This window comes from Macrosteles quadrilineatus, unplaced genomic scaffold (genome assembly GCF_028750875.1).
Source record: "Macrosteles quadrilineatus isolate MER2022 unplaced genomic scaffold, UCM_ALF_1.0 Scaffold_16__1_contigs__length_3527350, whole genome shotgun sequence".
Lineage (NCBI taxonomy): Eukaryota > Metazoa > Arthropoda > Insecta > Hemiptera > Cicadellidae > Macrosteles > Macrosteles quadrilineatus.
In genome coordinates, this window is record NW_026542609.1 from 2,067,363 (window position 1) to 2,092,969 (window position 25,607).

The 25,607-nt window shown below is 34.0% G+C and overlaps 1 protein-coding gene across 1 annotated transcript; it reads left to right on the top strand.

Annotated features, from left to right (window-relative positions):
• Nucleotides 1–12,376: 12,376 nt before the first annotated feature.
• Nucleotides 12,377–23,885, top strand: LOC129005140 (E3 ubiquitin-protein ligase MARCHF8-like). The gene is made up of 3 exons (XM_054433957.1): nucleotides 12,377–12,654; nucleotides 13,931–14,185; nucleotides 23,683–23,885. The coding sequence occupies exons 1-3, from the start codon at nucleotides 12,474–12,476 to the stop codon at nucleotides 23,883–23,885; spliced, it is 639 nt and encodes a 212-aa protein (XP_054289932.1). The 5' UTR covers nucleotides 12,377–12,473.
• The last annotated feature ends 1,722 nt before the right edge of the window (nucleotides 23,886–25,607 follow it).

Sequence of the window (25,607 nt, forward strand, 5' to 3'; positions counted from 1 at the left end):
GTTATGCTAGTATCTCTGGCTCCCCCTGACAGTAAATTATTCTTTTGTAAACCAAAAGTTGGACAAAATGACCCAATCATTTATAATGTGGAGAAACTGGTGCATAATTTAAATGAAATCCGAAGCGGCTTGTTATTTGCACACGCAATAAGTGGATGCGATACCACCTCATCTTTTTATGGTTTGGGCAAGTTAAAGGTGATTGAAAAGTTAAAGTCATCCGAAGAGACTATGAGTCAGGCCCTGGTGTTTAGTAACAGCGATGTTCCAAAGGAAGAGTTGTTAAATAACGGAGAAAAGTTTGTTCTTGGACTGTATGGAATGGATAGGTTCTCGAGCCTTAATGAAGCTCGATACTTCAAATTCAATCTGATGACGAAAAAAGCTAACTTAAGAACAAATTTTGATCTAGCCAGACTACCCCCGACAACAGAAGCTTGCCAGCAACATATACTGAGAGTGTACCTCCAAGTACAAAGATGGATGGGAAATAAGTTGGTGCCAACTGAATGGGGATGGAAACTGGAATCTGTAAAAGAAAATGGAGAAGAAAAAAAAGTTCTCAAGCCAGTAACCAGTGTGAAGCCACTTGCACCAAACGATATCCTACAAATGGTCTCGTGCTCGTGCAAACAAAATTGTGGGAACTATTGTGGATGCCGTAAGCTTGACTTGAACTGTTCGTCAATGTGTGAGCATTGTAACGGTCTGAGTTGCCATAATACAGCAAGTATGAAGGAAGAACAAGACGAAGATGAACTATAATTAGGTAATACCTTATCATAAAAAACCTACTTAACAACAACAGCAAAGTAACAACGAAACTTACAACTAAAAAAAGATTGCCTCAACAAAACGAATGTAGATATTAAAGTCTCTAACAACTCTTATTATATTTATGTTATTAATTAAGAGTAATTAGGAATTCATAGCTACCGGTTTTTGCCAGTCCGGGACACGGCGGGTCCATAGGTGGTGGATAATGGAAATACCTTTAAAAGGGTTAGGAGCAAGACTTCCCCGAACCAAAACTGGCACAAAGAATATACTCATTATTAATAAGTTTTACTTTAAAATTAAATAATAAACTTACAATGAATTGCCTTCATCTTATGTATTTCTTAATAACAAGAAATAATACAAGTTTAGGTTTAAAGCCAACCAATCAATGTTATCTCTGACAGTATAAGTTCAAACCTCATTAATAGATAATTGATTTTGCATAACAAACTCATTATGTACTGTACCTTACCCAGGGTGGATAACTTCACTCGCGGTTATAAGGCGGCGCGCGGCACGACGGCTGCGCTGCGTCGTCGAGGCCCAGACTCTCGTCTCGTTTTACCGTTCCCCTGCCCATATTTATATCACAATCCTATACTTATTTATATGAAAATGTTCAAAAAGACATTCTCTACAACCTTTGGAGAAGGCGTTTTTCATTTTTTCTACTATTTAAAAAACTACGGCAGAAAAACTGAAATATCGGCTTAAAGATTTGCTTATTTTTAGAGTTTATCATTAAATTTTGAAGAAAATATTGGATTTAACGCAAAAGTGTAAAGGAACTTATTTTAGACAATTTATTTAGGAGTATAACGAGCTATAAATGATTACAATCGGATAAACCATACTGGACTTAAGCGTGATTTAGTAAAACCTTGCAATTCCTGACTTTGAGGGGGGGTGGGGGGGGAAGCACCGGGGGGATTTTAGGGGACTTTTGGGAAAATGTACATCTCTGAGTGTACTATCCAGTGGTATATAGTTTTGCTTGTCACTAATTTGTTCCGACATAAAACCTTTATTGACTGGGCTAATTATAAGGATTATCACATACTAATTTCAATCTAAACCGGTTTCTTTCGAAAATATGATTAAATTGAATTAAAGAATCTTAACAGCTGGTTCAACTAAACAATTTGATTCTGTGATGTTCAATAGCATTAAAAAGTTGAGCTCGAACCTAAAGGCGCGTGAGAGTAGCGAACGAACTTCAACCAGGACGTGATTGAGTCATATGAACGAGCTCGTCTTGAAAATGAACGAGCATTTGACATAAAACCACATTAGGACAGGACGACGTCTGTCGGGCCAGCTAGTACATACATATATTTAATACCGCAAGGGAATCTTTCAGCTTTTTATACGTCGACTCTTATGCATTTCGTAATACGCAAACTCCTCCTAGACGGCTGAAGCAATTGTTTTCAAATTTTGCATGGTGATAAATACAATATCGGTGAGTGCCAACATCTATATGGCGTCAAACAAATCTCTTAGGATTCCGCCTCACGGGCTCTCAAAGCACAGAAAACATACTCAAAGTTTCAATGTAATCCTTATAGAAGCAGTATTTGACACATAAACAAAGGCACAAGATCAGCTGGTGACTTTTGAATGAAGTAGATCAAGAAATAGTTTATAGCATTATTCCACGGATATTAGAACAGAAACGTTAAAGATCATAAATAATATAATCAAATGACGACACCTGCCTGAATCGTATACTAATAGCCTTAACATTTTGTTTGGACATTTATTGAGAGTTCCATTTTGAAGAGTAATACAAACATGTTTGCTATGAGTCCATCCAACTAAATTAACAGTTGAAGTTTGTTTGGAGGCTTGATCTAGGCTTACTTGGGGAAACCTTATGTAATATTTTTAGTAACCCCTATATTAGGGATTAATTGGTTTGGTGAATTTTTTATATGGCTTATTTATGGTATATTGGCTTATACGTATATGATTTAAACATTTGGGTTTTCTTTTCCGAGTTTGTTTAGCTCTTCTACCCGACCAATTTTCATGATAAAGGTCTCAAATTGAAGGTATGTACGCACAGATTTCACATCAAGCATCGGCATCTATATATCTACAGTCCCACTCGGTTCATACGTAAACGAAATTCGCTCCCTATTTATTTCTTATGGGAGTTAAATTTGATTTTCTTTTCCGGGTTAGTTTGGCTCTTCTACCTGACCGATTTTCATGATTGAAGTCTCAAATTGAAGGTATGTAAGCACAGATTTCCCATCAAGCATCGGCATATATTTATCTACAGTCCCAGTCGGCTTATACGTAAACGAAATTTGCTCCCCATGTATTTCTTATGGGAATTAAATTTGGTTTTCTTTTCAGGGTCCGTTTGGTTCTTATACCCGACCGATTTTCATGATTAAGGTCTCAAATTGAAGGTATGCACGCACAGATTTCCCATCAAGCATCGGCATATATTTTTCTACAGTCCCACTCGGCTTATACGTAAACGAAATTTGCTCCCCATATATTTCTTATAGGAGTAAAATTTGGGTTTTCTTTTCTGAGTTCGTTTGGCTCTTCTACCCGACCGATTTTCATGTTTGAAGTCTCAAATTGAAGGTATGCACGCACAGATTTCACATCAAGTATCGGCATATTTATCTACTGTATTACTCGACCAAAAACATAAATTTGATTTATTTTCGAATTCTTACTTTAATTTAAGAAGGACTAAGAACCTTCAGTGGAATACCGTCTTTTTTTTAGCTATAAATTATTCAAATTGCACGAGTTTCAAAAATCATAAATTTAATTATTTCTTGGATATGCTAGGCTATTTATTTCAACACGTAATACATACAGCTTTTTTAAATAACTAGTGGCCTGTAGGGGCCATAGCCCCTAATTTAGACTAAAATAATAAAAAAACCATATATAAAATGACAAATATTCGAAATATGTTTTTAAAATTATCAATTTTATGTTACTTAAAATTAACAGTGTTTCTTGTTTTATATCTTGGTTTTCCTTCCTTTGGAGTCGTATATTAGTTGCTTCTGATTTGCAATGAAATGCAATTGTAAAATAATGATTAAATCAATAACACAACATATTAACAAATGGAAACGTGCACATGGTTTGGCCTGAGCCCGGAGAACGACGAATCAGAGCTGAAATCATGCAGCCAAACACTGCACATCTTTTCTAGTTTAAAATTGAAGATTTGTTTTGTAATCTTACGAATTCTGTTATAGTTTCCATTTTGAGAACCAAATGTAAAGGTTAAAATTATTATTAATTATTAACTCCGCATTTCGTGGTAGTAACTCAGAAATATATCTATGAATTTGTACCTTAATTTTAAAACATTAAGGACTATTTCCCGGAATCTCTTTTTGTGTAGTGGAAAGCAACGCAAAAGCCATTGCACTGTTGTATTGTCTTATGTTTTTTATGAAGTTCGAATCATGTAAAAACGGTTCTTTTAGTTCGTCATTTACTTGTAGTTGTGGCATGTCCATTGTGGCAACATGCGTTGAAATGTGGCCTCCTCTGCGAAGTGAAATGCGCCACAGTGCATGCAAGTGCTGTTAAGAGGCCATAGATTGTGAGTAACAACACTCAACTCATTTTCCAGCGTTCTACTAAAGACAGGTTGTAAAACAGCTTCTGGATTTCTTTCACAGTTAAACCCTACATGACATTCTCTTTCAGCATTTCTTAAATCTGTTGAATTCCTGGACACTCTTCCACGTCTTGCAGGTCTTCCCCTACCCTGTCTAGTTACTTCACTCATTATAAAAACGGAAACAAAAAAATTAAACAAATACAATTCATTTTGAAACATTATTTACCAACATTGACTTTCGGAATAAATGTCAACATTGCAAATAAATAAGTAACAGCTGATAGAGCAGACGTTTTTCAGTCCCCATGCATTTCTTATGGTGGATATTTTACGTTATATCTCGTTTTCTGGTAAATTTATGGGAATTCTGCTATTTTTCCCGAGTCCCTGGGGTCAAGACCTTTAATTTAAGACCTTTCCCACTTTTCTGCGACTTACCAGACGTCCACAATTTTCTGGTAAAAATTTTGTCTTACAGAATTATATATATAGATAGTGTTTTAGTTGATATTTTTTACACAGGTCATCACACACTGTGGAGTGTTTGTGAATAAAATTGAAATATTAAGAGAGAAATAAAATAAGTCATGTTTTCAAGAAGAACAGAAATCAATGATGTTTATTTATATAATACAATGGATTATCTTCAAATTATCAGCTGTTTTAGTAATTTAAAAATTCTAAACAGGCTAAAGAAAAACTTTAGATAAAAGAAGTGAACATACTCCCGGCCTTGAAGTGTCCTCACTTCAACAGTTAGCTTAGAACAAAACACATTACCTAACACAAAAGTTTGGTGTAGGCCGGCTATAGCATCTGTTTGCATTTTTCTACTTCTCCTTTTCAACCTATACCATCTTTGCTGGGAAACAACTTTAAAACAGTTGCTGGAGACCACCGAAGTCCTAGCTCTTTGAAATGTTGAGCATCAGAGTTTTGAAGGAAATTTGGTGTTTTATGATGAGATTGAGTAACAGAAGTGAACAAGTCTTGACAGTTCATAACACATTTCTTCAATTCAAAGCACTCTAGTTTCAGTAATTCAACAAGTTGAGATTGGAGGATGAGCGCTTCCTCTGTAGTTTGTGATGAAGAGTCTTTGTCCAGAGCTTCATCGGAAGATTCAACCACTTGCCTGGATTGCTTGACTGTCTTTACTGTAGTGGTTGCACTGTGGGTTGTGTAAGCGGTGCCACTGTCTGTTGGTTTAACAGCAACACGATCGGTAGGATGGGTGGTATCATTATCGGTAGGATGGATAACAGTACTGTCTCTTGGGACGACAGAAATGTTGGTAGGTTGGATGGCAGCACTATCACTTGTCAAGGTAGTTGAGCTCACTGATGTATCTGTATTCGTTGGTTGATCAGCACTGTCACTTGTCAAGGTAGTTGAGCTCACTGTTGTATCTGTATTCGTTGGTTGAGGTTTTGTCACTGTCTTTGTGGTATTTCTAATCATCGTGTTTGCGAACTTAGGTATTGTGATTGTCACTGGCCTCTTTATTGTGATGAGTTTTGTTCCAGGTTGTATAATATCGTTGCCTTTGATTTGAAACTGACTTGATGAGTTCGGTTTGATTACATGCACTGCAGTAGTGGTTCTCTGAGGTTGAGCTGGACTTGATGAGTTCGGTTTGGTTACTTTCATTGCAGTTGTTATCTGAGGTTGAGCTGGACTTGATGAATTCAGGTTGATTACATGCACTGCAGTAGTTTTATGAGGTTGAGCTGAACTGCAATTAACCTTGGCCAAATAAGGGTTAGAACCAATTTTTGAAAGCAGCACTTTAATGTAGCTGGTGATGTAGATGAATAGTTCACTGATTAGGTCTTCATCTTCAGCTAAAATTTCAATGTTCAAATCATCTTCACTTGATGTACTTACGATTCGATAAAAATAAGAATCAAAGTCTTCTTTCTTCTTCTGGGTTTCTTGCATGAGAGTCTTTGGCTTCGTGTTGCACAACTTTTAATGTTTCTTCTTGTTCAACATGTTGATCTACGATGTTTCTTATTTCGTTGAGACGAGTTTTAATAAAAGATGTGAGTCGTGTATAAGTTTCAATTTTAAAATCACTACCGGTATTTAGAGTTGCCATTGTACAAAGATGATGAAATAGATGTAAATATTTCACAAAGTGTAAATGAGAGAGTTAACAGTTTCAATATGGAAATAAGATGTGGAGTTAGGTAAGAGTTCAAAGGCACAGAAAACAATGGGTAAAATGAGGAAATATTGATGTATGAAGAGTTTTAGTGGAAGAAAGTAATTCCAAATCGCTTAAGTAATATCTTGGTTTGAAGGACCATTAAATATTGTGGAGTGTTTGAGTAAATTAATGAAAAAATTAAGAAAGAGAAAATAAAAGTCATGTTTTCAAGAAGAACTGAAATCAATGATGTTTATTTATATAATACAATGGATTATCTTCAAATTATCAGCTGTTTTAGTAATTTTAAAATTCTAAACAGGCTAAAGAAAAACTTTAGATAAAAGAAGTGAACACACACCATTCTACACTCATCCTTCACTCATATTTGGGTTAAAATACGCACCTAGGTGGCGTCCCCATCTCAACGATTGATTATTGATTGATTATTGATTATTGATTATTATGTGATTGGCTTACTTGGGAAAAACTGAATTTTTTATTATTAGCTTGTATAGAAAAAAGATTAATTAGTTTTAATGAAAACCATACACAACAAACAAAACAACAAAATATACATATCATCCTGGTTTCCTTGAATAATTGTGGATTTCATGATGTGTTTGAAATGCCGCTACGTAACAAATAGTTCTATCTTGTCGAGATCAACATGTGACTAGGAAGCACAGCAATTTTAGCCAAAACACGACGCCTTAATCTTCCTCTTCGACCACCTTCCGATTGATTATACAAATTGTTTACGTGTAACATATGGGTTATAGTTTAAAAGCTTGAGTCAATGTAAATGTGAATGTTAATACAACTTTTGTAACGATAATTTATTTCGTGGTTTCACTTATATACTCACCATCACATAAAGTCCTCTTTTGCAGTTATTAGTAGTCAAAGTGGTAGAATCAGAAATGTAAAGGGTTCATTTCTATGTTACAACTGTACCACCCTGTTTTAGAATAAGTTGATGAATAACCCTTGGGTTTAAACTTAAAATGTAATGTGCAGGCCTCCGACTGATTTTGTTGAAATTATATATTTACTATTTTAATTTACAATCGTACATACAATGTAAAAAATCGAGAAAGCCTAAGCAATTTGATATATTTTAACGAATAAGAAAAATGAATTGACAGGATACTGTATTTCTTGAGCAATCATTGAAAGAACTGATTTCTTAACCATGGAAACATAGGAAAGTCATAGAACGCCACCAAGTAGTAGAAATAGAGATGTTAAAATAGTTGTTTGTGTAACAAGTGAGCAAGTGCAGCAAAGGCCTTTATCACTCGTGTTACACATTATATTTTTCCTACAGTCACTATTAAGCATATAAATAATAAGTCTTTCATACAGTATACAACACGTTTTTAGGTTAGGTCAAACCCTGTGCATGAAGCTGAATTTTTATTTCAGGATTAGTGTTGCCTACAGTATTATTTTGAGGCTTCTGATTGGCTGAAGGAACATAACTACCGCGACGATACTAATGATGCCAACGGCCTCGGTGGTGTAGTGGATACAGAGTTGGGCTGATGATCCGAAGAACCTGAGTTCAAATCCCACCCGTAGCACTATTCTTTTGAATTGGATTTTTTTCATTATCAACAAGTTTGGTTGATTTGGTTAGGTTATGACGGTTTAATTTTATAATTAAAACGTTATGACATTGAATTTGACCCATTTATAGTTTTATTTTATGAACAGAAATATTTTTTCGGTTAAACCTTCATTTGATTTTTCATTATTAGCAAGTCTGGTTAGTTTGGTTAGGTTATGATAGTTGAATTTTATAATAAAAAAAATATAAAATAGGATTTGAGGCATTTATAATTTTATTTTATGAACAGAACTATTTTTTCGATCAATAAACCTTCATTAGATTTTTCATTGTCAGCACGTTTGGTTGGTTTGGTTAGGTTATGACGGTTAAATTTCATAATAAAAAAATATAAAATTGAATTTGAGGCATTTATAATTTTATTCTATGAACAAAAATAATTTTTCAATTACTAAACCTTCGTTATAGTCAATCAGAAGCCTCTAAATGACACTGTTGGCAAAATTAATCCTGAAAAACAAATTGTGCAGCCATGAACGGAATGGGAAATACTGCACCAGTTGATTATAGTCGTAGTATCTTTAAGTGTTACTTATTTTTAAGAGTACAGGTATAAACAGTAATAATCAATATAAACACATAATACACAAGTAGATTGTTCTTCAAAATATGGCAATAAAACATTTTCTGATAGTTTTGTAACTTTCTTACTTACACGCCAAGAGGAAAACAGTTCGTATACTCGTTCATACTTCTTTCTTGATTTTTCAGGTAACAGGTTTAATGAAACATGTTTTCAGTTCCTGCTATTTCTGGTCTACCATTATATTCACAATTACTTTCAATAAATAATAATAATAAATAATAATGTTTCATTATTTTTTTAAACATGTTAGGCCCACTTATAATTCATCTTTCAAATACTACACTTCAGGTTGTGTTCTAACCAAGCGTTGAACGAAAATAGAACATAAACTATGAACACGAAATCACAGGTTAAATCGGAGTTATAATAGTCAATCAGCTGATCATAGTATTATTGCCTTTAAGTGTTGCTAACCTACTTCCAAGCGTACACGGATTACGTGCTTAATAAAACCACGCTGTTTTGTGTTGTTTGGTTGGAATCCTGACTTGCGCCAAAGTATAAACCGTACGACAAAGTATAAATATGCAGCAATTAGCAGTTTTCTGTACTATAAACAGTACAAGGAAGCCAACTTTGTCGGGTGACTGTAGGAAAAAACATTTACCATCGTTATCATCCTATATAATGAAGAACACATACAATATGAAGATTCCCACAAACAATGAACAAGGATGTTAGCCGAAGTGCTACTATTTCGTAGGAAACACGGACGTAACTTTATGGTGATTGGCAAAGGAAAATCCTCTAAGGCTGAATTAAACTGGTATGGCAAGGACACTGGATGTTTATACACTAAATATGTTATACACTAAATAGATGTTTTCATTAAAAGTCAAATGATTTTAAAATAATATGACTACATCCAAGAAACCTTAATAAAACTGTCATTATTCACTTTATTATTCGCATTTAAGGGAAACAAAAAACCATCTGAACAACATTAGGCCTTTCAATTCTGCATTTTTTTTTCAGGTAAATATAACTTACGTTATAACAGTAGCCAAATTAATGCCAATTGAAGCAAATGAAATGGTGACAGAGAGGTTATGAAGAAAGTCAGGCAGTTCTTAAGTAATGTAAACAAAATGTTATCGCTATAAAAAATTACTGAAATTTGTAAACGTACTGGCGACAATGGGTAGTGCCATGCAGACTTCATTATCATTGACGAAAATCAACATGGGCCACCTAATGCAGCTATAATTGGGAAACATTAGTAGAATACAATAAAAACCAGATCAGCTTTTGAAAAAATGATAAAATATTTACAAGAAACGTTGATTATATGGAACCGTTGTCCGTTAGATACGTAATCTATGAATTGAGTCTTCTAAACTCATAGGAAATTATGACTTTCATTCGTTTTTACATAAGTTATTTGTTTTTAAATAACTACTTTACTTCTTTGCAATTGCTCGATTTCGAGCAACATGTTCATTAGTTTCAACCTATTTTAAACCACCAAAGGATCTATAAGATGCCAGGTGTTAGTGATGACAATATGTCAAACTTATGCATTGTAAATGAGGTGTTTTGTAAATGTTGGTGTTTCTATCATTAGGTGAAAATATAGGTTTTTATTGTTTACACAAGAGTAGTAGATTATGAAATCTCCCTCTTGTGGTAATAAATTATAGTGTTTGCAATGTCTGTACAACATCCGTTTAGTTTGACCAGGTAGCAAGAGCACTTTGGTTGTTATTGTGAAATATATTTTACCTACGACCGTTTTTTAAAGTAGCCATTTCAGTACAGTTCTTAGAATTGAAAAGTTTCACTTAACAGCTGTTTACTTTCATAACAGCATAGTTTCATTTCATAACAGCATAGTTTTTCTCATAACAACACGGGTAACGGACCAATGAGGTTCAAGGATTGAGAGAAAAGAAGTACAATTGTAATATTTCGAACGTCAACTAGCTGATCACTTGACAATTTTAATTGTTGATCCGGCTTGTTCCTGTTGATACTCGCGTATTCTTAAACTAAGTTGGTGGAAGTTAAATGAAGGTTGATTTTAAAATATCAGTTAGTGAAAGTGATGTTGACGAGATGGAAATGAGAGCACAAACTGTTTGTGCTAATCTTTTGCTACCAAAATCAAAACAAAGGTATGCAATTACATACCAGCAATTCATTAAATGGACGAAACAAAATAAGGTTAAATTGATAAATGAAAATGTTCTTCTGGTTTATTTTGAAAACCTCTTAACCACTTTTTCACGCAACTCGTTGTGGACAACATATTCGATGCTGAGATCTAACTGTAAATTAGCTGTTTCACTATATTATTCAGTTGTCCAAAAATATATTATGCAATATTTCCCTAATTGTACCTAATACAGTATTTAGTGTAAGAATGCTGCTAACAGAACCTATTGCCTGAAAAAGTAACGTATTATTTAACAAAGTTTTACAAACACGTAATTAATATTTTTAGTAGCAGGTATTACTAACAACTACCATTTTGCTCGAAGATAAAAAACTATTCAACAAAACAAAGAAAATGATTACTGACTTAAAAAATGCTCAAAACAAAAAGGTTTGTCTACTAAAAAAGGCAGTTTGTGGTTTAAAGCAATCAGGAAGACAGTGGTATATGAAGCTTGATGAAAAACTAAAGGAACTGAAATTCATACCATCTCAAGCTGATCAAATCAATGTCACAAACGAAATACATAAATGAAGTCCTGAAAAAATTCAATATGACTGACTGCAAACCAGCTGTAACTCCACTAACACCAGGTCTAAAATTGGTTAAAGGACATGAAAAAGATTTTAACTACCCATACCAAAATTTAATCGGTTCATTGATGTATTTGTCAATAGCCACAAGACCTGACATAACACATGCTGTGAGTTACCTGAGCCAATATAACTCTTGTTTTGGAAAAAACACTGGATTGCTACAAAGAGGGTTCTCAGATATTTGCAAGGCTCAAAGAACTTGTGTCTTGAATTTTTCAAAACAGGAAAGCCATTAATTGGAGCAGCAGATGCAGATTGGGCATGCAGTGAAGACAGGAGATCATACACCGGCTACTGTTTTAAATTTGGCGGTGCTGTAATCTCCTGGGAATCAAAAAAGCAGAGGACTGTAGCTCTGTCTACGAGTGAAGCGGAATACATGTCATTGACTGAAGCAGCAAAAGAAGCCATTCATTTAAAACAATTGATTAATGATATGGGAAGACCTCAAGAAGTCATTGAAATATTTTGTGATAACCAATCAGCTATTACAATGGCAAAAAACTCCATTATATTAAGTAAATCTAAACATATCAGTATCAGAGAACATTTTATACGGGAAAAAGTACAAAATGGAGAAATAAAATTGAACTACCAACCCACAGAATACATAGTTGCTGATATTTTTACTAAAGGACTAAGCGAACCAAAACATCACAAATTTCAAAAGTGCCTAGGACTTATACCGAGCTAAGTTGGGTGAGGGGGGATGTTGAATATTGCAACCCAACTCATCTAGTCTGGATTAGTGATGGACCATCATATGTTTTTACATTGTACATATGAAGTTGTTTACAAAATATAATTCAGTGTTGTGTTGTGTTTGCTGTAGACTTAAAAATCAACCTTTATAGTAATATTTTTTGTGGAACTTGGAATAAAACTTGATAACCATAGAAACAAAGGTGATATAATTAACCTAAAATTTTTAGATCCAGTTAACAAATAAATTTAAGCCATGGCTGATTGCAGTGGAACTGCTTTGCCCAAATATCCACAAGGGGTGGATGTGCTCTTTGGTGTAAACTCGTCAGAGACTCCAACACGTAATACAGTTAGCAGTGAAAGTTCCGTCCCTTGTAGAATATGCAAGCTTAACACAGGAACTGATTTAATATCTTCTCCATGTCACTGTAAAGGTATTTTATTGATGTACTAAATTGTAAATTACAAAATAAAACAATGTAGCGCTGAACATCGACAAACAGAATAAATATAGACTGTCAAAGGAAGGATATAGCGCCCTCGCTAGGAGTGCCATGTAGTTACGGCACACACCGCTGCAGGCGAGAAGCGCAGGAGCTACCAGCAGGCGCTGCAGCGGTGTGTGCCGTCCCGTAACAACACGGCACTCCTAGCGGTGGGCGCCGGAACATATGCTATATAACCACAGCACTGCTGCCGGTCTATATTTATTCTATTTGTCTATGAGTTGAATCATCAAAAGGTCTTAATGACAAAGTTCGCCCTAACTAGGTCTACCCTTTGAACTCCAGGGATTTAATCGTTCATATTTTTTTGAAACCAAAATAAAAATAATTTTGAATTAAGTTTTTTGGGGACACACAAATAGCATTAAGTAGTGAAACTATAGTTCGGCCGCTTAGAAAGCGACCTCCTCTAGCATTGGTTTAGCATTAGCATTAGGTCGTTTTCTAAGCGGCCGAACTATAATATCAGATTTGTGATGACATTTTCAAACCCTACTTGTGTACTGACCGATATCATCAACTTCCACTTCTGAGCTGGCAACCGTTAATTGGTTCGATCAGTGGTTACTAATACTACTTTTTGTTTAAAATATCAATCAGCCTTTGAGTCTTAAAGGGTTTAGTATCGTACCTGAGGTAAGCCTATCATTTAAACTAGTATTAGAGTTGGGAATACAGTTAGTTTTCACCACCCTTATGGCATTTTTATTTATATCAGTCAACACTAAATATACTCTTGAAGAATTTCCCAACATTTCTAAAGGGATATTTTACTATTGAGTATATACACGTCAAACTGTTGATATGCAGATATAGATGATGTTGGTCAACTTTGCTTGACAACATCTTTAGGAACAGCACATTCCTCATTTACATTTACATTATTCACATTTTACACTTTTCTTGCCTAAAATAGAAGATTGTTGCTCAGTCATTCATTAGTAAACATTTTCAATTACGAAGAATTATTTTATCAAATAAGATTCTATGAGAACTATTTTAAAACTCACCATAGGTAAAAAAAAAAAAAACACTGGTTTAGAATATATTCAATACATCATGAATTTTACAGTGAGGTTGATGTGTCAGCTTAGGCACTAAAATGTCATTCATCTTCATCTTATTGGTATTGTACAATAAATGTTTTACAACACGCCCTGTTGGTAAGCTACAACAATGATTGACTATGTTTTCTTCTGAGCAGGTACGTTGGGCCGGGTACATGTTGCATGTTTGGAAGAATGGTTGACATGGTCAGTCCGAGATTCTTGTGAACTTTGTTCCTTCCCCTTCACTGTTGTAAAGACACCCAAATACGGATATGTGCAATCCCTTAGGATGTTCCTTAATACTACGAGTTTTAGTAAACTCCTACAGCAATTGCTCTTACTGATAGTGTTACTGATTAACGCCTGCTTTATCATCTATATGTGGCTTATGATGAACGAAAATACAGATCGTAAGTATATATATATATATCTCATACCACTCATTTATTAATTAATCATCTTCACTAAGACTGTATATATTTTAAGCTGAATGCAATTGCAGGGCAGTGGGACACACGGGAGGGACTATGGCTAACATATCTTGTAATGTCAGCGTTCGCCGCTAGAACTGCTAAGTTGAAAAATTTTTAATTAGTTTTATAATTTTTAGTTATAAAATTAACTTTTTAATTATAAAAACTGTAATAACCTAACCTAACTAATTAAATTTGCTGATAATATAAATAAGGTATAAAATAAAAATCGAATGAAGGCTTACAATTTTTTTTAATAGTTCTACTCATAAATAAAATCATAAATTACTAAAATTCTAACAAAAGATAAAGATGAGATTAAGATGAAGTATTCGCATTCTAAACAAAATCTTTGACAAAAAGTAAATTTAAATGTAAATCGGCTGGTTTCGAACTCGAGATCTCCAGAAAACCAGTCCGAGACGCTGTCAATTATGCCACGAACGCCTCATTAACGGTAATATAACGGTAATACCATATCGTCTCGTTAACGGTAATGGTGTTCCCTCAAGAGAAGACATTAGCCACTAGAGATATGACGTCACCACACCTCTAGCCATAGTCCCTCCCGTATGCCCCACCGGACTGCAGGGTATCATGAGTGTAGAATGGAATTAGATGATATTCTATGTAGCTTCATTGCTGGCTAAGATTAGCCGTTTTTTTTGGCAGACTTCAATGTCTGTATTTAAAGACATTAAATAGACACTAAATAGACATTTAAAAGACATTAAAGACATTAATGTCCTTATGGCCAAGGACAGCTGTATGGGTTCTCCTGGCGACATTCTAACTTTTAGGAAGGTAAAACCATAGGACAAATAGAATAGACTGTCAAAGGAAGTTTCCGTGATGTGCCGCTTGTTGCTCGATTCGCTGCCGTCGTCAGATCGTTTTGCCACTATAGTCCAGTCATTGAGTTAAGTTTGACAACATTGTTTCAAAAAGGGGTTTCAACGGATTTCAATACTTTTATACCTTCAAACAACACAAAAAAGTCTACCGAAATCTGTTAATACTGTTCTATGAAATGGCGACCATACATAGTAGGTAGTTTAACCCTTTGATGCACAGGAAAATTTTTTTATTTCAATTTTTACTGAATTGATGTTTTTTGGTAACCTTAACCGTGTCAGAGCTCAGGAAAAATAATTTAAAAAATTTAATTTTGTTTTTATAATTTTTATTAATAAAAAACGAGGTGGTATTCTATATATACCACTGTGTATCAGTGCGTAGTCTAATGTGCATATAAAATATTAAAAACCTTCCTTGAAACGTAAAACCTACCAATATGTTACAGATAAGAAACAATTATTTACCTGTTCATGTATTGTAATAAAAAGATTACTTATCTAATCTATGTGAAAAATAGTAAATTAGCTCAAGATATTAGTACTCGTAAATACATTTGTATGACAATACTGAATACATTTGAAGGTCTGTTATAAAATAACAAGTTTCCAGAGAATCATTGTACAACATCGTATTCTCCAATCTTAAGATTCAAGATTAATCTTTATCTTAGTTCAGTTGTGAAACTCATAAAAACCATTTTTTGTTTGTCTAGCATAAGCACACTTTGCGCTCGTTACATTCCCAGTATGAGCGAATCTTTTTCTCTTTTGTTCTGCATAAGTTGCATCTCGTCCATGTTGATATTATGGGCATGTGAACGTTCTCCTTGAGCCTCTTTTCTACTGGCATTTTAAATTTATGTTTGATCAAATTTAATTTAGCCTTTCCTTTGCCTTTCGTCGATTTTGAGTGTAAGCCATTCGTGACGGAGATACGGAATTGCTTCACCTGGGTTATGATTCCAAACGCAATAGGTGATTTATAATGATAAAAATAAATTATGTATTTTCATCAATGAAGATGATTATATTTGCTGAAGAGAGACTACTGTCATCTGGTCAATTATCTGATAAACCTATTTCATCTTAGCAACCGTCATTTAGAATTTCTGTTAGTAAGATGTCTTCAGTCATGTCTTTTGGATATCTGAGAATAATAAATAAATATTTAAAATATAGTAAGTAAAATTTATATGACTGAGTTACCTAAAAAAATAACGAAAGTTATCACAAAATATGCTTGAAATTATATTTTAGCTTAGTAAGGCAACAACAAAATATGTCTAGTGTTAGTAGCATAGTGGTATTGTAGGTATACCACCTATATTTGGCAAAATAAACTTTCAGTTTGAACAAAAACAGTGTTTTTGACGCAATATAACAATTACATAGTGTCTAATTCAACATAAAAACATATATCTTACTTTGTTATATGTAATAGAAGGGTATACAAGACAGTCAAAACCTCTGCATAACAGCCTGTAGCCTGTAGCATGCAACGACGCTTTGAAACTTCAACTTTAATACTAAATTAATCTAGAAGCTACTAGTTCCTCCAAAATACGCTAGGTTACAGCACTGACTAGGCCCCTGGTATGGTATTTCCACAATACCAGTATGCATCAATGCAGTAAAAATTATTTTACAAGTGGTATCCTGATAATACCACTGTGAATCAAAGGGTTATTAAGCCAAGTATGAATGGAGATGAGTGTAGGATGAGTGGCGTCTTGTAGTCTTGTTAGTGACTAAGGCCGACATTCCTTAGACACAGCTGTTAATTAATAGCCCATACAGCTAATGGCAACTAAGGGACCTACAGTTTATAGTGGAATCCGAACCACATGTTTGTCTTGGTAATTACAAATTGGTCTAATTGTCAGGATAGTACTGCGGATAGTCGTAGTACTCACCCGTGCGGACGTTAATCCACACCAGGGAGTATCGCATCCACAGTACATGCCTATAAATATCCACAAATCAAAAAAATCTGACTTGGGGAAGGACCTGATATTAGGATAATTAAATTAGAATAATAATTGCTCCCAGAAAAAAATAGTTAAACACATTATTGCTAAATATAGGGTGTAGTATATCGGTTTTAATGTTTACAAGGGTGGGAAACTAAATCTGCAACTTAAAATATGATTTGACCTCATTTGATGCTACAAAATGGCCGCCAAAATACGATTCGTGGAGAATAAAAAACTAAAATAAAACATTCCTTTAGATATATTGTGTAGTTTATCGAATTAAATGTTTTTGAGGGTGGAAAAATAAAAAATCTACTTAAAATATGATTGTATCTAATATAAGGTCATAAAATTTAAGTCACCAAAATACGCTCCAAAAAGTAAAAGAAATTACCTTTAGAAATAAGTTGAAGTATGTCGAGTTTAACTTTTACAAAGGCCAGTACTTACGATTTACTTTTTTTATTTTGACGTCTCCAGAAAGCCAAAAACACCATTCGTTCAAATTTTTATATATGTATGTATATACATATATATATATATATATATATACTAGTGGCTTGTAGGGACATAAGTCCCTAAAAAGCTCAAATGTAAAACAACTTTTTGCAATACCGGTATTTAAACAAACTCAGAATAACATTATCTATGTGTCAGAATAGGCATCCCTACACCATATCTTTTGTGTAAAAACCAGTTTGTTGTTCTTCTTTGTTTGCTTTTGTTGATGTCATTTTCAATAAATAATTTGAATCACTCCAGTGGTTTAACATGAAAAGGCAGCAAACATATCATTGTTTGTGAATAAATACTGGTTTACTAAGGTAGCTTTGGTCTTGTGGTTAATGAGGATAAATAAAAGCTTCCCTGTTTGGAATTTTAAGAATTCATTGGAGGTTCGCCTTCAGATGAATTGAAGACGCCTGCAATTTCATCTGCAGTAGGCTTATTATACCTACGACGATCTATATTTATCCTGTCTACAAACCTAAGTTCTAATTCACTGTCACCTTGTACAACCATTTCTTCCGAAGCTCTTTTGTAAATTTGTGCAAATGGATTTTCTAATAGAATTTCAGCTAGTTTTGACAATATTTCAGGTTTTAAGTCACTATTTTCTCGACGCCTTCGACGAATTTCTGTTGCTGTTGATATGTCAATAATGTACAATTGGCCATACACGGGGTCCATTACTACGGAGAAAATTCCAAAAAAATTTAAATTTAAAATTCTCATGTTATTTTTATGGAGAATAAGTAAACTGTTGTAGTTTGCTTGTTTATGAACATATTTTGATCAAATTTGGGAAATGTTTTTATTTCTTACTAACTATTAACATTTTACAAAAAAAAAAAACAGTTTTACCCTCCCTGATGCAGCAAACCTAAGTACTTAATTTCTGTTGCTGTTGATGTGTCAATAATGTACAATTGGCCATACACGGGGTCTTCATCATGTTGAGGCAGCAAATCTGAGATTGAACGATAAATCTGTCCTTGAATTTTGAAACAGTATGGTCCTTTTCCTGGAATATCTTTCTTACTGGCTGAAAAATAAGCAAAAGCCATCGCACTGTTGCATTGTCGAATGAATTTATACAGTTGTGGGCTCTCTTCAAACAAACTTTTAAGTTCAACATTAGTTTTTGACTGAGGAAGGTTAATAAGTCCGTTATGGCAACATGTCATAAAATGATTATTCGTTAGTTCTTCTCTAAAATGAAGAGCACTACATTGAATGCACTCTTGGTCCAGTAATCCTGCATCATGGATCTTTACATTTCTCTCGTCTACCATGGGTCTCCTAAAAAGGGGTTGTAACATATCTTGATTAAGTTCGTCATTATCTACTCTTGCTCTCCTACGCGCACTGTTATTCCTATGAACAGTTCCCCGCCTTTGTGGTATTCCCCTGGCGTTCATATTAATTACAGTACTTATAATAAAAAGAACTAGAGAACCCGTGCGGCTCAATGAGCCGCATAGTATAAAATATAACGCCGAGGAAAACGTTATGCTTAAATTCGAGTAATTCTAGTAACATCTTAGAGTTGTTTAGAACACTTGTTAGAAACTAATTTGTATTTGCGTCGTCAAGGTTCACCTACATCTGCTTTGAATAGGCTAAGGGAGCAACACCATTGAAAGTTGGTTAACGTATTTCTACATATAAAAACATAAGGTCCGCCAATATTTGGTTTACTCTTACTACTTGTACTTATCATAGTCAAGGCATTATTATAGTTTCTCATAAATCTTTTGAAATATCTCGATCTGTCAGTGTCAGAAGTAAACATTTCTTGCATGCATTAATTTGATCTGACATTACGCAAGCTTACTTTACCACCGTAACAACACTCTGTACTTAGTATATTTTATCACTTCCAAAGTCAGTTGCATAACAGAGCTGGAAAATATTATTCATATCACCAAGTGAATTTGTATCTGGATACCCATCTGTTAGACCAGGCCTCTCTTTTTCTACTCTCCTCATACGCACAAGATATCTTGTTATTAATTGTGTCCTCCTCCCGTTTTAAATATTTCTTCTTTGAACTTGAGGCATTTTCTGTTCTTCCAACAAAACTGATTAACTGTTTAACTTGGTCCTAACCTACTGAATATACAAACATAAATATTTACTCCGAAAAAGCTAATGAGTATCTTTTTATAAACAGCTGTTTTTTGTTTTAGCGAATTTCCCATATAGGGAATAAGCTATTACCGTAGTACTCATGGTAAGACCTGGACCCGGGACCGATTTTTTTCTTCGTTTTGAGGTCCCTAGAGGCCAAAAATAGCATCCGTTCAAATTCATATATATATATTTATATATGTGTCCGTTAGCGCGATAACTCGAGCAAAAATGATCCGATTTCAATTAAATTTGGTACAAATGTGTAAACCTACGTTTATTCGAACGAGTTCGCGAACCAGCATGATCGGACCATGGGAACGGGGGTTTATGGGGGCTTTTATGGGGTAAAAATGGGTTTTTCCCATTTTTGACCCAAAAAACTTAAATTTTTGCAATTTCTTTCCAAACCATTTTGTAGAGCTTAAAAAAACAAATAATTTAGTATATTGAAGCGTTATAATGCGCCTAATGGTTACGGAGAAAATTCAAAAAAATTGTAAATTTAAAATTCCCATGTTATTCTTATGGAGGATAAGTAAACTGTTGTAGTTTGCTTATTTATTAACATATATTGCCCATATTTGGAAAATGTTTTTATTTTTTACTAACTATTAACATTTTACATAAAAAAACACTTTAACCCTCCCTGTTGCAGCAAACCTAAGTATGTGTTAAACTGATTTGATTTAAATAGGGAATAAATGTGATATTTTTAAGGAGACATTTTAGTGTAAATCCAATCAGGCAAATGGAAATTCGCTTAGTCTGCAGGTTTGCTGCGGCGGGGGTATTTAAATTTGTTCCATGTATTTCTTATGGGAAAACCCCGACCTTTGAGAGGGTCTCACGCCCTTAAGAGTAGGAATTTTAAAATTCCAAAATTAAAAATTTAAAATTTTAAACCTTATTGCAAAACTACATATTGAGACGAATCTTTTGACTCCTTAAACGTTGAAATTGGTCCACAAATAAGGGAGGAGTTGCGTTAACAAAAAACGGCTTCACGTATTATACATGGAGTGTAACTAACCCATGTTAAAATGCTTATCAAATTTACTTATTATTCTAGTATAGAATAGATTGTGAATAAATACTTGTTAAAAAAAAAAAAAAAAAAAAAAAAAAAAACGTATTATACATATAGATATATATCCAGCAGCCTACATACCAAAACATCTTGAATCCCTGGTGATTTTATAAAAGTATGATCGAATATGATTACTCTACGTTGTATATTCACTGCACTAAAAAAAATTACTTACGAAGGAATGCAAATACACCATTTTAGAACCAATAACATTTATAGGTTATTTTAGTTGTATATATTTACACAACCTTAACCTTAAAATGTGTAGAAATATAAAGAAAACAACATCATTTAAAATAAACTTGAACATATGATTTAAAAATAAAAACAAAACAGAAGTTAGATTTAATTTCGACTCTTTGATTATTTATACAGAATATTTATTCTATGTCGTTTATTCCTTTAACACGACAATAACGTAAAAGCATGAAAAAATGAAACTTGAGTATATGATTTAAATATAAACAAAGAATGCAGACGTTTTCCCGACTAATCTTCAATATTTCAGTTTTATTATAGTATACATTTCATAGTTGACTGGCTAAAAGTAAACCAAATGTGTGTATTGATCACTGTTTTCAAATCTGTGGCACAGCTGTTTTAATTTCAAAAGATGCAAACAAATTAAACCCCATGTTGTTTTAATGGGAAAAGTTTTATTCTGTTGCGAATTTATGGTAAAAAAATAAGAAAAATGAATGGTTTTCCCTCAAAATTCACGTCAAGACCGTTAAAATAAGACCCCTCCCATCCTTCTACGGCCATCCAGTCACTCACAATTTCTTTACAAAAATTTGACTTACGGAATTATATATATAGATATATATAGATTTATATATATATGTGTCCGTGAACGCGATAACTTGAGTATTTTTTTCCGATTTTGATGAAATTTGGTTTAAAGGTATAAAGCGGGATGAACCTGCATGAGTTCGCGAACCAGCATGATCGGATTATGGGAACGGGGTTTTATGGGGTTAAAATTGGGGTTTCCCATTTTTGACCCTATAAACACAAAATTTCACAACTTCTTTCAAAACCATTTTGTAGAGCTTAGAAAACAAATAATTTAGTATATTGAAGCGTTATTATGCGCCAAATGGATAAGTAGAAAATTCAAAAAAATTTAATTTTAAAATTCCCATGTTATTCATATGGAGAATAACTCAACTGTTGTAGTTTGCTTGTTTATGAACATATTTTGATCAAATTTGGAAAATACATTAATTTCTTAATAAACTACAGTACCTATTAACATTTTACAGTTAAAAACACTTTTTACTCTCCCTGTTGCAGCAAACATAAGTACTTGTTAAACTAATCCTATTTAACTAGGGAATAAATGTAATATTTTTAAGGAGACATTCCAGTGTAAACCCAATCATGCAAATGGAAATTCACTAAGTCTGCACGTTTGCTGCGGCGGGGGTATTTTTTGATTTTGCCACCCTCGAAAACATTGAATTCGATATACTACACCCTATATCTAAAGGTAAGTTTTACTTTAGTTTTTTCTCAATGAAACGTATTTTGGCAGCCATTTTGTGGCATCAAATGAAGTCTAATCACATTTTAAGCTGCAGATTTAGTTTTCCCACCGTTTTAATCATTAAAAACGATATATCACACCCTATATCCAACAATAATGTTTTTAACTATTTTCATTTTCTGGGAGCAATTATTACTTTAATTTAAATACCTTAATATCAGGTACTTCCCCAAGTCAGATTTTGTTGTGTTGTAGGTATAAAAGTATTGAAATCCGTTGAAAAGCCTTTTGAAACAATTTTGTCGAACCTCTATTATATATTTATCTTTAACGACTGGACTACCAGGAGACGCTGCACCGTTGTGTGTGTTGTGCACCGTAAATACACGACAATCCTAGCGGTGGACGCCAGAACTTGTGCTAACCGCAGCACAGCTGTCAGTCTATATTTATTATTTTTGGTTATAGTACAACCAACAACCATCTACCATCTTGCTACCATCTTATAGTCACACTAGCTGTACCCGTTTAACTTCATAAGTGAGCTCGTTCGCATGGCTCAATCACGTCCTGGTTGAAGTTCGTTCGCTACGCTCACTCACCTTTAGGTTGGAGCTTGCCTCCAGGTTGAAGTTCGTTCGCTACGCTCACACACCTTTTGGTTGCAAATTAGCTGTTGTCATAAATATAAAAAAATAACAGTGCTGCACCCTGTTGGTAATCCTTGTAACTTTAATGCTATTGAACATCATAGAACAGAACCAACTTGTTTAATTGAAACAGCTGTTAAGATTCATTAATACCATTTAAATATGAGTACTCATAAGGGTAACATGGGAAATTCCAGAGCCACTGGGGTGGAGCCCGAAAGCTCGATCGGAATAAAAACTTTTTAGTTTTCCTATTTAATGCCCAAAGAATCGGTGTATCGAATTTCAGCCTCAAAGGTAAATGGGAAGTGGGAGAATTAGTGATGAGTGAGTGAGTGAGATGGAATGAGTCAGTGAGGGCTTTGCCTTTTATAATAATACTAGCTGGACCGACTGACGTCGTCCTGTCCTAATGTGGTTTTATGTCAATGCTAACCTGCCGTGTTTTTTAGTATGACAACTGACTGATGGCACTGGTTTAAGGATTAGAGCAATCAGGTTCAAATCTTGCTTTTCAGACTATTATTGCTTTTATGTTCAAATCAATGCTTTAAGGCTCAGAGTGCATACCTAAGCTGAAGGTCCAGAGCATTATTGATAATAAACAAAGCCTAGCTCTCTTACAAAGGAAGAACTTTCACTGAATCGGCAAATGTCCTCGATCTTCAAAAGACATAGGTAATTTAATGAATAGGTAAAGACTAAAATGTTAACCGATTAACTCGTTATGATTTTTACCAGGGGAAACACCAGAAGTAAGTCATCCATTACGCACTCCATTACGCAGGTTCTTCTTCAATTATGTGGTCATCTTATGTTTGGGATTTTTAAGCGTAGGGATATTTGATCACATTCGCAAGACATTCTACTTCTACTACCTGCCATGGTATCATTGGAGGAGATCATCTGTTAAAGTTAAATTAATTGTTGACCTCTACAAATAAACTTATAATAACACTTAATTAATGTTTGTTTCAACGTTACCATAATCTAGGATAAACTACCATAAAATATGATCACAGAAAGCATGTGCTAGGATTGCTTTCAGAGAGGTGAAAGCCAGTTGAGTTGAGCGGAGCAAACGTGATTTGATATTTGTATAAGTAACTAAATTAAAATAAACGGTATCAGCATTCTGACACATACTTTCTCTCAACAGAATGATTTCAATCAGAATCGTTTTTTTTTTCAAAAATCCATTTGGGTTTTTATGGGAAAATAACATAAGTTACAATATCTTTTGAACCATCATTTTTACAGAAATAGGGGGTTGCACTATGTTGTTTGCAATTACAGTATAAGTATTATCACATACTAATGTCAATCTAAACCGGTTTATTTAAAAAATACGATTTTCTCGTATTTTATAAAGGTTTTTTAAATGGAAAAATAACATAATTTACAATAACTTTTGAACCGTAATTTTTACAGAAATGGGAGTGCTACTATTTTGTTCAAAATTTAAAGGGCTACATCATACTAAATTTTTATCAAAATCGTTCGGGTCATTTTTGAGAAAATCCGTTATTTGATGGGTTTCATAGGAAAATCTACTTAAAAATCAAAATTTAAAAAAAATGAAAAAAACGCTTGGAGATACCATGGATTACCGTAGTACCTAAATACCAAATTCCATCAAAATCGGACTTCAGGTGTGATCTGTAGCTCTGCACACATCCAGACACACGCACACACACACACACACCCACACACACACATACACACATACATCACTTCGAAAACCACTTTTTTTGGGTTCAGGGGGGCCCAAAACGGATATATCCCCTCAAAACTCAAACGTGAAAATTTTGACGAAAACAATACTTTCTTATATAATATGTATAGGGGGAGAAAATAAAAATGAATAGGACTATTAAAATAAAGGTACATAGTTTAGTGACGTCGTTTTGACCATAGCAATGTTATAAATTTGTTAAACATTGTGGAAAATCATGTCCGGCTTGTAAATATTTCCGCTGTACCACTGTATGGGTAGGTGGCTCAGTCCGCGCCACGCACTTCGGGCCCAAGGTAACGACGTAGTGAGTTTTAATACCGGCACCTACCACTACTTTTTATGAGTTAATCAGTTTACAGCTCACCCTTGCTTTGCTAGATACGTTCCATGCACTGGACCACAGCCTTTGTGGACGGACAAATGAAAGGTTAAAATAGGCCGTCAACCTCTTAAAAGGACTAAATATCATAACCTATAAAAAATCCATTTACAAACCTGGGCAAGCCTCGCATCTGCTTTTTATTTAGGAGCTGAAAATTTTGTTCATAGATGTATTTTACGTGAAGTAAATTTAAAACATAAGATATTAAAGCATTTTTATTATCATTATTATTTTTCTCTGCTCTGTGAGAATACGTGCATGCATGGGCATTTCTCAGTGAGAGGTTAAGATATGATTTTTTTATCAGACTGGCACTGCCTCTGTAAACAAAAAAAAAATCATGGTCTACGAACCATGAAAAACAAAGACAACCAAATATAGAAGCAATCCATGTAGTATTCCATAGATTATAAAGCGATTAACTGTTTTCACTACATTTACATTTTTCTTAGTATGCTGTCAATTACAGTGTAATAAGTTAAAGTGCCTGCCCTTCCTGTCTTAGAAATTATAGATTTAGGCATCTTTGTCCTGCAATAAAATGCA

Coding starts and splice junctions, on each gene's coding strand:
- LOC129005140 (XM_054433957.1), top strand. CDS start 12,474: ATGGCTGATTGCAGTGGAACTGCTTTGCCCAAATATCCACAAGGGGTG. Junction 12,655..13,930: donor TTCTCCATGTCACTGTAAAG/GTATTTTATTGA, acceptor TCTTCTGAGCAG/GTACGTTGGGCCGGGTACAT. Junction 14,186..23,682: donor GATGAACGAAAATACAGATC/GTAAGTATATAT, acceptor GATTTTTACCAG/GGGAAACACCAGAAGTAAGT.